This window comes from Lonchura striata, chromosome 8, assembly GCF_046129695.1.
Source record: "Lonchura striata isolate bLonStr1 chromosome 8, bLonStr1.mat, whole genome shotgun sequence".
In the NCBI taxonomy this organism is placed as follows: Eukaryota; Metazoa; Chordata; class Aves; order Passeriformes; family Estrildidae; genus Lonchura; species Lonchura striata.
In genome coordinates this window covers 11200894-11214942 of record NC_134610.1, presented here as the reverse complement: position 1 = coordinate 11214942, position 14049 = coordinate 11200894, and the positions used below count along the sequence as shown (strand labels likewise).

At 40.6% G+C, this 14049-nt stretch overlaps 1 protein-coding gene across 5 annotated transcripts in view; it reads right to left on the bottom strand.

Moving 5' to 3' along the window:
* The window catches only part of SEMA5B (semaphorin 5B), a 269841-nt gene that overhangs the window by 75047 nt on the left and 180745 nt on the right, over window positions 1–14049 (bottom strand). For all 5 annotated transcript variants that reach the window (XM_021526077.2, XM_021526078.2, XM_021526080.2 and 2 more), the window contains one exon: window positions 6422–6484. In XM_021526077.2, the coding sequence (XP_021381752.1) occupies window positions 6422–6484 (63 nt within the window). The remainder of the gene's footprint in view (window positions 1–6421; window positions 6485–14049) is intronic.

The window sequence follows — 14049 nt, the reverse complement described above, 5'->3', positions numbered from 1 at the left end:
AAAGCAGAGTGCAGTGCTCACCTCTTGTTTCTTATTACTGTACCCATGGCAAGTCACAGCAGCCTATGAAGCCTCCAACAAAAGCAAAGAAACAAAACCACTTAAATGCTCCAGCTTGCAGGATTTTTCTCAACACAGTGTCTGGGAGATTTAATTAGATCCTTTTACTACCCCATTCTCAAAATAAATAGCAAGGAACAGCCTCCTTTCTGTGCTCTTTAAACCAGCCTGGATTTGCTCTGAAAAGTCATTCAATACAGTGCTCTCTGCAGCAAGTCATAGCTGAGGCAACTGGTTAGTAAAATGATCTCACAAACCCCTACAGAAAATAGGAGCTATTTAATGCAGTTTCTTCCATGTGGCTGGAAAACTCTAGGCACACAGGAAGCAAAAATCAGATGGGCTGTAATATAAGCAGAGAATTTGGCAAGTTTGAACCCACCTCTGTCCAGACAAGACAATGTTTGGATCCTGCTCTCACATTATGGAGCAGACAGTTAAATCTGTGTATGATCAGTCTGCAAATCTCATCACCAGAAGATATTACTGGGATCAAGAGATTAAGGTTTTAAATAAAGGGGGAAGACCGCATATTTATATGGTTAATAAGAATAACTTAGTTATATTAGTTAGGATTATTATTAAATATATGGCAGAGCTGATAAAAACCTGTGGCTCACTGCCAAAGAATTAAGAATATTTCTGATTTTCCTATGAATTCCATGTTACATGCTTTTCTTCTTCCCCAAAATTACCTGGTATTCATCCCTTTATTGATATAGGGACATAAATTTAGAAGGTATCACTCTTCTCCAGTCTAATGACACTTGTTTTCCTAGAAAGGAAGAGAATTGCTAATTCTCAACACTACAGACCACAGGATCTCACAGTCAGAACAAACTGCACTGAAGCCCCTTCCTGCCACCTCCTCATTTTAAGCCTAGTCTCGTTTATTTAATTTTTTGTAGCATTTAGAATGACTGTTCACGCACTGTCTGTGAATGCCGTATGTCCATGACTGTGGGCAGGACCAGGTCTCTTTCTAGCTCACAGAGACATTAGGTTGTTTTGAGAGCACAATTCAAACCTGAGAATCAAGAGTGGTGCCCTGTTACTGCCTTCATTCATGTGGACAGGTCAGCAAATGGAGGGGCTGACCTCCCGCAGCTTCCATTTGAGGTAAAATCAAAAAGTTTCAGGTTGCTGCAAATAAACCAGCTGTAGATGCTTCTTAGTTTATTCTGTCATCTCTTAACACTGGAGTTCTAAAATGTTAAAAACCCTAATTTCATTGTACAGATGCATTTTTCTTTGAAAGCATAGCTATATATATAGGCACTACTTTAATGGCTTTCTAGTTTAAATAAACTACCCAAGCCCTGTTGTCAGAGATTTCCTTTTTAATTATTGTTTAATACTATTTCATCACATACTGATATATTTTACAGTTATACACTATATGAGAAAAATAGCTGTTGCAGACAGTCTGCCATGCTCAGTAGAGAGCTCCCGGAGCACAACCTGGAATTCAGAGAATCAGCCAGCAGAACTCCAAGTTACCTCTTCTGTGACATTTTAGACTGCAACAAACATTTAATTTATCTGCTGTAGTTTATCCCAATTTATTAAAAATAATCAAGACCCAGCTTGGTTCTTGAGCACTGCTATTGATACACTCCCAAATGTCTGTATTTACCTCTTTGGGCAAGCAAGTCTGTTACTCAGTTTAAGCCAAGGCCCCAATGAAACTACCCTTCTCCTCTGAGTAGAACAAATAGCAAAGAGAATTGCTAATGATTTTTCTAGGCAAATGTTCTTTCATAGATTTCTAATCAAATTTATTTGATGGCTGATTCTGCATCGATAGCTTAGCAGAAGTAATAGGAATGTAGGTTCAGGTCTCTAGGAACAGTTACAAAGGGGATAAAAATAGTTGATGGCCTCCCAGCTATTTCTGTTTCCCCAGGGATTTCCATGGTGTCTCTCCTACCTGGATGCCTATTATTCTTAAATGGTGTGGAGTTCCCCAGTTCCACCAGATAAGCAGATAAGCATCCTCTGTGTGACACATAGCCACTGGAAAGCCTGAAATAGCTCATTTCTCCTTTAGCTAAGCAATTTCTATGCACCAATCCCATTCCACTGGGCTGAAGCCTTGGGCTAGGATTTCCCTGTAACCTTGTGCATCCACAGCAACAGGACACTGTACAAAAAAAGGAAGGAGCTATACTGGCAATGCAGTAGGACAACCCAGCTGGATGCCTATCAGATATTAATCTCACTTCTTTCTTGCTCCAGAAGTGTTATTAGTGCATCATCTCCCTCCTGGCTACACAAACCTCATCGGGCAGAATGTAAGAGCTGCCATTTTTCACTGTCATTTTCACAAATGGTTTCTTTACACAGTTTAAAATGATAGTGTGCTGCTTTTGGAACATTAAAAAAATAATTTTGTCTAATAATTAGACAAAATAAAGACCAAAGTTTTAATGTTGAAAAATTCACAATTTTCCATTCACTAGATGTGGTAGATGGCGACTGTTAGGCAGAGACAAACCAATTACAAACTAGGAACTGAGCAACTCCTAATGAAATTAAATACATCTCTTCCCCTTCTGCTCTATCCATCATTCATTTTAACTACAACCTCTGGATGATTTCATTTTGGAAGACACAAAGAAAGGCAACATAACACTGACTTTGTTCTCTGCACTGTCTCAGTAATGTGGATGTTTTCCAGGGGACAGTTTAAAGATATTGATCATGTTACACTTTATAAATGCTGCAAAAAAAAAAAGAAAATAATTATTACCGGTAGAAGCCAGCGTGGCTCTCCAGAGACATGGCAAGCAAAGCATGTACACTTCTTTGGGGAAACCACAAGTTTTAGTTGATAAAAATAACATCAATGAAAAATACTTTTATGAGGTGTTTGTTTTAATATTGCATGATCTATTGCAGAGAGTTAATTTTAAAATCAAGTTCAGGAACTTATACATTAAGTGATTAAAGTTTGATAAATTACTGTGATGAAAAAAAAATCCTCAAAGTGAAATCACTCATAAAGTTGCTGTTCTAGTGGAGCCCCAGCTGTGGTGGCACCAGCTCAGTATTAACATTTTTCTTAACAAACATTTAAAGATGGCAAAAATAGCAACTATCAGTGAGGTCAATGCCTCACTGTGTGTAGAGAGAGAGAAAGCGAGAGAGAGAGAGAAAGCGAGAGAGAGAGAGAGAGAGAGTGTGTGATATGTGCCAGGATGGTAGGATGGTTGCTGAGCTGGACTTGACAAAAAACTCCCATTTTTAAAAGATACTATGCATTAAAGAAAGAGGAACAAAAGGGCTTTATGTATAAGCATGGAAATTACATCCCAAGAGTAGAAACTGTTGAAGGATTTAGTGGTCACAGTGGCCAGGCAATTCTGCATGATCTCCTGTGGCAGAGGAGCTTACAAAACTGCCATGAATATGAACTGAGAAGGGTGGAAGGCTGTTTTAATCACACTTAGGCATTAGAGAGATTGACAAGGGAATACAGGTGAAAAATTGGAGTGTGCAGAAAACAGACAAAAAGTATTCAAGGGCAGTAGAAAAATGACTTAGAGAAAGAGGCTTGGAAAACTCATCTTCTTACTTTATCAAAAAGCCAAAGTACTGCATTGCAAAGAACATATTAGGGCCTCTGTAAAAAATAAATACTGATAACTAAAGGGCTCTTTAATCTAGCAGAGAAGGGCAAAAAGAAACCCACTCATGCAAAACTGAAGCCAGATCCAAATAAAAAAAATAAAGTACATGTTACCAGGGAAGGTAATCTGCCATTAGAACAATCCAGCAAAGCACAGGGAGCATATTTTCTTCAGGCCCTCAGTGCAAAACTTTACATCTTTTTCAAAAAGGAACAGCAGACACAGGCAGTGAGCTCAGTTTAGGAATAAGCCAGTGAAATTCATGGCCAGGTGTCAGAAAAAATGGTATCTTCTAACCTTATATCTAAGACTCAGATTTTTCATCTGCCTCTTCTCTAGACAATAGGTACTCAAATGGGAAGTAACTATTATAGCATAATAATTACACTTCTGTGATATGCATTTTGTGGCTTTTATTCTTGTGGTTCTTATTTTTCTTAGGGTACAGGTCTCTGCATTTTAGGAAGAGAGTTTCTAAGCAGCAGGAAGGATCTTATTTAAATACTTAACAGGCACAATAAAAAGGGTATTTTAATACATGAGCCAGTTTTGAAAACTTCCCCTAAAGTATATACGTTATTAAATGGGCAAGGAAAATGTACCAGTCATATAACTTCGGGAAACTACACTGTGAATTTATGTAAGATCCAAAGGTTCTCCATATTTCTAGCCTCTATCACCACATATCTAAGTGCCTAACAATCCATAACACATTTATCATCAAATCATCTGTGCTGGGTAGAAACCTGCCATTAGTCAAGTCTGAGGCAGACAGAGCTCTGCACCTTGTACCACCACAGCAGAATCAGAAGTGTTCACAACAGTGCTGCCCTCACCTGCTGCATCCACCCAGCCAAGGGCAAAGATCCTGGGTCAGATCTGGACTCAGCTGGAGTAACACACTTCATCAGCTGCCTAGACTGAACTTGGTCTTTTTGAGCTGGTGCTGAGTCATTTCTCTGCAGTATAACTAACATGAATGTATAGGGCAGTCAGCTGTGGACACACAGGGTAGTGTATATAAAGACCTGAGAGATCAGTGTTTACTTAGCTACTGCAGAATCCTTCTGCTTTTGTAGCTTCCTGTCTTCTTGTCAGAGTCTTAGTCAACACCTTTGTTTGCCATTAATTTTATGTCAAGAAGTGCCTACCAATCTGCTTTACTACCATTCCTCCAAACTTCACTCATGGTCACCGCACCCACCAAATGATTTCAAACTCTGTGTCACAATCAGCATAAACTCAGCTATTCAGAGCATTATGCTCATGACATTTTTTTGCAAACCCTTTGCAGTGTGAGAAGGCAGAAGTGAAGACACTCAAACCATTGCTTACTTTTGGCATAACAGGAACAAAGATTGAAATTACCCTAGAATTTGTTCAGTTACATGTATGGCTTTATCCAGGGGTTGACAAAGTATTTCTAGGCTATAAATACAAATTCTTCTACAAAATCTCACAGACTTTACAATGAAAGAAAAGAGGAAAACCTTTCTTTGCACATCTAAAGTGCAAAGACCACAAATTCAAAAATTCCTCATGTCTTGGTTGTGGTATTTTTCAATTTTGTCCTACTTCTTCTCATTGCTGGCTGTGTTTGGTGTTTGCCCATCCCAACCCATTTTACCTCCGTGTTGATTTCCTGCATGATGTAGTTTCTTCTTGGAACTCTAACGATGTTCTAGGATACTCATACTCCTGTTCTCCACAGCTACATGAAGCAAATTGTTGCCTATCTGGCAAAACCCAAGCTAGCTTTTTTTTTGTGTACATACAAGTTTATACAGTAATCACATAAACTCTATTATATAAAAATAATATTGTCAATGGAAGATCAGATAATCCCATGTTTAAAGAAGCAAACTGGAATGTGGCAGATTCCAGGATTTTGGCCCAGCCACACAATCACTCTCTGCTTGATTGTCTGTGTCTAAGCAAAGATTTTGCTTATTCTGTCTTATCTTTTGCCCAGCTCCTCTGGTTTGGACTAAAAGCTCTTTGCAGAGTTGTATTAAAGACAATGGACACCCTCTCAGTTGAGGACTGAAGATTTCTGAAGCGCACAAATATCACGTTTGAAAAATGAAAAAATTGCTGCTTTTAGATAGATGCCTTCATTTTAACTTTTCAGAAGAAGGGTGGAAAGGCCCCGTGGCTCGATCAGAAATGCCTGCAAACTCCAAACTTCTGGGACAGCATGTACAAGTCCAAGAAATTCTTACTTCAAAGTGCAGTTTAACCGAGTGCACCTGCCTCCCAAGCAGCTCTGTGATATTCAACCTGAACAGATTGCAGTGTGCGAGCAGACTCAATTCTCACCTTCCAGGGAATTATACAACTATGAACTCCAACTGCAAGCAAACATTGAATCCCACGTGGCTGAATGCCAGTGGCTCACTGCTGAGGACCTGGGCTAAGCCAGCTTGCCTGGCCTCACACCCCTCTGCAGGATGCTACCCCTGGCTTGCCACCACTCCACTCCCCGATGTGTTACAAATTGTGTCCTCTCCAGCAGTGAAATCACCTTTAAATTTCATGCAGAGCAAGTGTAATAACTTGGATGGAGAGCCTTTGAAGTGGCTTGCTTGGTGGTGCTTATACCCATGTGGCAGTACAGCTAAACTGCTGCAAATTTGCAAGCTCGAACTGGTGTCAGACATTCTCCGTGTGGATTTCACATGTTGCAAATATATTTACCCATAACATCATTGTAACAAAGCAAAACTTACCTCTGTTTTCCCTTTACTTTGACAGGACCTCCTAGTGTCTTCATCTGAACCCCATGCTGTTGCCTGAAAAACCAAAGTTCACAAGTCACACAAGAATGCCACCAACCACCATGTCTGGAGACTCCCAAAACAAAAGCAAGCATCTCCAGCCAATTTACACAGCCCAATTTAAAAGCAGCATTGTGACAGTAAACATGTATCTAACTCCCACTGTGCTCACAGTGCACACAAATGATAAATAGATGAGAAGTTCAGAGGCGCTGGCAACTGGAATGTTCACAGAGGACAGACTTTAATTTACATGTAAATATAACTTCTGATCATCATTCATCTGGAACGTCCAAGACATAAGCCCCACACACCAAGTCATCACATTCTTTTTAAAGAGGATAGCACTGTAAAAACCCCCAGCTTTCATTGCTGAAAAGAAAAATTCCCTACAGTGAAGTCCATCAGTTCTGCACAAATTTGTTGGTCTTCCTAAATTTACCCCCAAGACTGTCACTTTCTAAGTAATCCTGCAGTGAATCAAGCTGGATCAAAACTGGGAGCTGACAGGTGAAACACAGAGAGATGGGAATAGAGGAGAAAAACTGATGGTGATTTGTGATGCCAGAGAAGTGGGGCCAGGTCCTGAGGCAGAGTAAAACACATTATGGCTGAGGGCACTATTGACTGGAAGCTGAGAGCATGTGGGGTCCCTGGTCACCTCTGACTGCTTCAGAATGAAGAGGCCCCTTCCTTCACAAGAAAAGTCAAGACCAGAAAAGCTGCATTAGACAGAACTTTTAAATGTAAAATATTTAGCAACATATCCAACTATTCAATGCCCTCCCCAATTTTCCTCCCTTCAGCATTTTTTAAAAATAGTCCTAAAAATTCAAGCAGGTATTGTTAGCTGGAGGTGAAAATACATATAAATATCCCTACTATACATAATACATCATTCTGAGTACCAGAAAAACAGCTCTGCTACATAGGGAAAGGCCAGGCTCACAAAGTACAGATAAAGATCCAGAGCTCCCTTAACAGAGACAGATTTTCTTTATTTTTATTTTCCTCAGTCCATTACCAACAAAGGAAATAGCTTCAAAGTTCGGTCCAGATCTGAACTCTTCTTGAACTTCTCACTGCAGCCAATATGTTTTTTAAAACCTAGTCTGCCATAGAAATTGTCCTCTTGATACATGATAAATCCATTTTTTTTGCAGGAGAAAGTTGGGAAATCACTAAAAAGAGAAGATTAATTTTCCAACTCCCAGCTCAGGTCCATGAAGACACTCATTGAGACCTACAAAAAATGCAACCAGCTAGGAAATGCATTTATATGCAACATCAGGGGAAGGGATAGTTCTATCTCATTAAAACAAAACAACAACAACAACAACAAAGAAAACCCACTCCATCTCTCCATTAGCTGAGCATTCCATTCAATTTGACTTGAAATAAAGACTTCATGAGCACAGGCAAAGATCTGGTGAGAAAAGTGAGGAGCACAGGTCTTTCCCTTGAAGCCACTTGGAAGATAGCTCCCATATACTGCAGTCCAATCCAGGGTGGAGGCTAAAAGCTTGTGCTTCAGAAGTGCTTTTGTGAGAGCTGGGATAAATCCTTGCTGGAAAGGATCATTAAGTCATATCCTGAGAGGGAATGACACTGGATGACAGAGCTCACATTGTAAGCCATCACAGGAGAGCAAGGAATTTTGCCTGCTGAATACCAGGAGCCATTGACATTGACAAAGCAACTGCACAGTAGGATTATGATCTGTAATCCCAACTCTAGCCCATGCTCATTAAAATCCAGTGTCTTTGTACCTTCAATTAAGTTTTGACAATTTTAATTAAAAAAAAAAGAAAACGATATATTCAGAAAAGAGATCACTTATTGTGAGGAGGCCCTTCTTCCCATTTTAAAACCAGAGACAGAGGACTTTCCATTATACAGCCCCGTCTATCTTAACACTGCTTGACAGGAGAAAATGAAAACAAAAATTGTTGGTTGCTTCAGCAATCGATGCTGCTTCTCTGCAAATACTCTGGGTCATCTGGGATTGCAGCAGTGCAACACAGAAGAATTTGGCCTCCCAGGGGTCACCCAAGTCTTCCTGCCAGACACCTGCAGCACAGAACTGCGAGGCATGAACTTCGAGCTATGCAAACATAGCTCTAATCAGAGCACTGCTCTCCTCCAGCACTGTTCCAATGTGCCTAAATGTTTTCTTTCTTTAGGCACATTGTCCTTCAGCCTTCTGAAGCACTACCTTGATGAGTAGTGATACAGAAAATCTTAGTGATGGCCCAAATTATAGCAACATGTTGTTTGTGACTACACCATTAGTCAGGGTGCATCTCATTAGAGCTAAGAAGATAATTAAGCAATATGGCAAGCCAGAGCAACATGTAAAATATGGCAAGCTGTTTTGTAAGTCCCACACATGTCTTTGGCAGGACAGGGGAGAGCTAGCTTCAGGGCTGAGTAACTTCAGTGACCTCTGGTGACTCAAAGAAAATATTCATGACCCTGCAAAGCAGAACATCTTGACAATAATAAAAGTATAATTCTAAAGCCAAGCAGCTAATGTGCACTGAAGTATTTGTACTGCAAGGTCCACTGACCTACAGACTAGACCAGGCCTTGTGCTGGACTCCCAGGAGCCCACACACATCTGTGGCCATGGCCTGTGGCTTGGACCTGGCTAGGCTCAGACCTCTGAGCCTGGGGTTTTCACATGAGCTCTCCAGCATTATTCACTTTCTCAACTTGACTGATCACCTATCTTTTCAGGTCAAAATGTCCCACCCCTGTCACCTCTGCTGCCCTGGGCTACTCTCAGCAAACTCCCTGCGGGATGCTGGTGGTTCTGTGTCCTCTCCCTGGTGTATCCAACCCAAGCCCCTCCTCCACAGATGACCACATGTTCTTCCTCTGCCTTAGATACATTTTGCCCCAGGATCAAACTACTGGACACTTGACAGAACAACTTTCAGAAAGTTCTCTCTCTGGGGTGCATCTGTGTGTACCAATATATGTATCAGTGAGGCACAGACCTTCTTAACACTTGCATAACACCACAGCACTGTAAGAGATGCTTTGTACTTTGTCCTCCTTACCTGATCATAATGCTTCTCAAAAGCCAGGTTCTTGAACAATGGCTTAGATGCCTCCCCTCCCTTTCCTCATATCTCTCAATAAACCAAATTATTATTTTTTTCTTTTTTTTTTAACTGCTTTAACTGCCTCTGCACACTTGGGTGAGGTACAAATTTTTTCCACCAGATGTTTTTGGTCACTCTGTTGGGATATCATCCTGAATTTATGATTAATTTTCTCAATTTTCTGAGACATTTCAGTTTCCCAGCTCCAGAAAACACATCTGGGACTATTTTTATACCTCCTGCTACATGTGTCAGTCAAAAGCAGTACACGTCTCTGGATATGCATATCCATATGCAATAAAACAATTTTCATGGCATGAGTTGTGGAAGACAGTCTGGATGAAAACATGACAAACCTGGGAGGAGGGCTATATCCAAATACAGGACAATATGTACTAGCCATGTGCTCAAGCAACCAAGAAAACAGCTTTTTGGGGTGTCAGAGTGTCAGCAATTTCTCCCATTACATCCTTATAGAGAGCACTCCAGCGTCTCATGCTACCTCCTTACAAACTCTCAAGTATTTCTTCCCTCATGCATTTCCAGAAGAAATGCAGTATCCAACAGTGTTTCCAGCCACTTTGAGGACCTCCTGTATAACCACATGGCCCATTTGCAGGATTGGGGTACCCAGATTCATGTGCCATGTGAAAGGAACAGCTCAGGTCTGCAAGCTGAGCCATACAAACCACGGGCAGGACTGTCCAGCCACCTGTGCAGACAGAACCAGAGGACAAGCAACTTGAAAATGCAAATAAACGCACCTTCCTTCAGCCTATTTGCAAGGACAGCTTGCCCTTCACATCTTTGTTCCTCGAGTTCTATGCAGGCAGATTTTCTCAAATATTTTTTTAAAACCTACATGTTAGTGTATTATTTCTGCATTTTTAGAAGTCCCACGAAGGAGACAATCACAGAGAAGCATTTGTGTGCACAATCACATGTACCCGGTGTGACATTGCCCCGCTAGAAATTAACAGAAGGGGTCACAATAGCTAAGCCTATTGTGCATATCTGAATATTCAGAGGTCACCTCCGGACACAGAAAGAAAGAGTTAATGTCTGTCCCAATAAATTATAAGCATCACAGTTTGCTACCAGTTCTGACTGCAGATCAGCAGTGCTCTAGAATTCTAGCTCATCATGTGCTGTCACATCAGTTATTCAGCACACACTGCTGAGAGAAGCTTTCTAGATACATTTATTTAATTACCTGCACATCCCGGCCTTGGCTTCCAAAGTACCTGCCTGTCACTAGGAAGTCCTGTTATCAATAGTTATGTGCATCCTTAACTCTTAATGTGAAAATTTCTTAGACTTCTATGGACCAGCTTTTACACTCAGGTCAGCAATTTATACTTTAACACCACAATATGAATCTATAGATTAAGTATACTGTAATCCCTGCACTGTACTTGCACAATAGAGGTTGCAAGTCTTCATGCAAAACCAAAATATTGCTTTAAAACTGCAAAGATTGGAGAAGAATATGTTACATGCATATTTATCAATTAAACACATTGTTAATTAGACTTATCTAAGGTGTTTTATTACAAACCTATCCATCTGTTCCCAGCCTCACTTCCATGAAACAAGCGCTGCATGCAAGCCACTTGCATGCCTGCAGACAGACCCACAACCATGTTCTTCTCTCCTATTAGGAGAAAAATGTGTGATACCAGAATGCACATTGTATATGTTTGAAAGGAAACAGAAATCCCTCAAGTACAAGCTTACTAGAAAAAAACAACAAACTCAACAAACAAAACGACCACAGAACAAACAAGCAAACATCCCCCAAATCAGGTACTGATTCTGTGAGATGCCAGCTTTTTCTAGAAGGTACTGTGTTCCTCAGGTTTCTGCTACTGTCAGCAGATGCAGAAGCAAAAGCAGCACCTTGTGTCCCAGGCTCAGGTGTGCAGGGATTGCTGATGCAGGAGTTTCCATTTCCATCAACCCTCTGCAGTGCCCACAGGAGACTTCTCAACCTGCCCACGGAATGTGAGGTGATTTTGGTTCTCTGCTTGTGCTGCGAGGGCACCCCGAGCAGAGCCTGCCAGTCACATCACCCCTTGCTGAGTTATGCAGGAAGGAGGGCAGGAGGTGCTGTGCTGTGACAGCTATTGTGCACTAGAGACCTGAGCTGGCAGAGTTATTCCTTTCCCAGTGTATTTATTTACATCTTCCTTTCCAGTAACTGTACAAGGCACTAGTATGTTAAGAAAAATGTACCTCTGGAAAAAAAAACCCCAAAAACTTGCTTCCTATATTCCATATACGGACAAAAAATCTCTTCATCTCTTACTTATATTCACATTTTTTTTAATCAGCTCATTTCACAGCAAGGTATGGAAGATTTTCTTCAAGTCTACAGAGAGAATAATGTGGAGAGACTATGTTTCTGCCCTGCATTTAGAATCTGCCAACTTTAATGTAAATAAAACACATATTTACACACCCTACTGGACCAGTTTAGCTTAATCATATTCTTAGGGACTTTGCCAAATTGGGGTGCGGAGTCATTCCCTCAGTGTCTGCTCAGAGGCTGCTTCATTCCCTTACAAGATGCCAGCCTCAATCTTCCCATCCATACTGATGAACAGATTTCAGACCTCTAAAATATCACCCATAGATTCTTGCTGATAATGAAAAATCCATTTCACAAGTGTTTCCCTATGTTTCTATATACTTTGTAGTGTCTACATAACATAGCAGCAGTGTAGATCTACCCTTCTCTGGGCAAATGCTGCAGCATTTAAAAGGAATTTATAAATGCTGGGTCTTACAACACTTAAAAGAAAAAAAATCTTTTAAAGAAGTCCTATAGGCTAGATGCAGAAAATCCATGAATAGGTTCTTCCATTTCTATCATGTTTACAGTGAAAATATTCCTACAACACTTCAGGTATTTCTTCCTTATTTAATCCTCCAGAACTTCTCCATAAATACTTTCTATTTTAGTCTAAAAGTAGAAAGTTAAATTCCCTTTTTGAAGCATTGGTTTTTGTCTCTTGGGGAAAAGGAACATTTACAATGCTCCATAAATAATAACTTTTTGAAATCTAACTTCCTTATAAAAAAGCACAGTAGCTTAATGCTCTAGAGGCCATTTCTGAAGTTTCAACACTGGTAATTTATTAAAACTGTGATAAGCATGTCTGATAAAAAGATAACTAATACCAAAAGAACAGAATGCCAAGCTTCAATAATTAGTTCTGCTCCACACTGCAGTATACAAATTGCAGATCACTGCTGCGTGCAGTGACAGGTATGAGGAATGATCATGGAATTCAATCAATTCATTGCAGGGAGAGGAGGGGGTTTGGATGAAGGGAATTGCATTGTGTGTTATCAAATTATTAATTGATTTCTCTTCAGTGATCTCAGATCATTCAAGATGTGGTAAAATTCAAGCTGTTTGCTCTATTTAAACCCGTTGTGCCTAATAGCAGATCGGCTCAGAAGCAGCTCTTTGGGAGAGGCTGGAAAGTAAATCATCTGGGTAAGACCTCAAATACAACACCTGGAAGATGGAGGTTCACAAATAAACAAACAAACAAGTGAAAAAATCCATCAGTGGGTTTCAGTTCTTATAACCTTAATCTCTGAATCAGACCCTCTCTCTACAAACAAATGTCAGCATCTCACTGTACAGGGACTGCTCTTGGCCTGGCATTTATTGGCTGCTGAACACAACTGCTCACTCTGTTCATGCCAGAGAAAAAGTGGATGCTTCATACTGGAATAGTAACAATGGAATAATCCATCAAAAGAAGGACATGCTCATTTTAAGAATGGATATTTCTCAGTTCCAAGTAATATCATCTTTGGATATTCATGATTCTCTGTCTCACAGACTATTACCACATCCTTGCAAAGGGAAATGCAATAGTCTGAGGTACATTCCTCTGCCCTGGTTCACCTATTGCACAAATTAGCATTCGACCAGTAAACAGGGAGGAGTATTTTCAGAAGACTGACTTAGTTGTTTCATTCTTAAGCCTTGATGATTTAGAGTAGTCTGTCCCCTCACTTTATGTTTCCAGGCACAACTGGACAGAGCACCACTTTAACGCCTGGCAGAACAGGGCCCCAGACTCCAGATAAGGGAGCTCTTGCTCTTTTGATCAAGCTATCTCAGCCCAAACGAGGTCCTGTACCTCAGCTGAGCCATGGTCACTCACCCTGCTCATGGTCCTCCTGTATCTCAGATGCAAGGTAAAATGCTTCACAGTTTTCCTCCTGTGCATAGCTCCGCAGCAAGTGGGTAAGTTCCTGTACCACAGTTGGGTGTCTGTGCCTAAAGGCAGAATCTGCTCTCAACTGCAAATGTTACTCTTTCAGAGAAAGTTCTTAGCTGCTGTGAATTCTTCTTTGGTGGTCAATGCTACTGATTTTCTGTCTTTCACAGCTTCAAAATCCCTGGTTATTTACTTGTATTATAAAAGGACGAAGAGGAGTGAACTG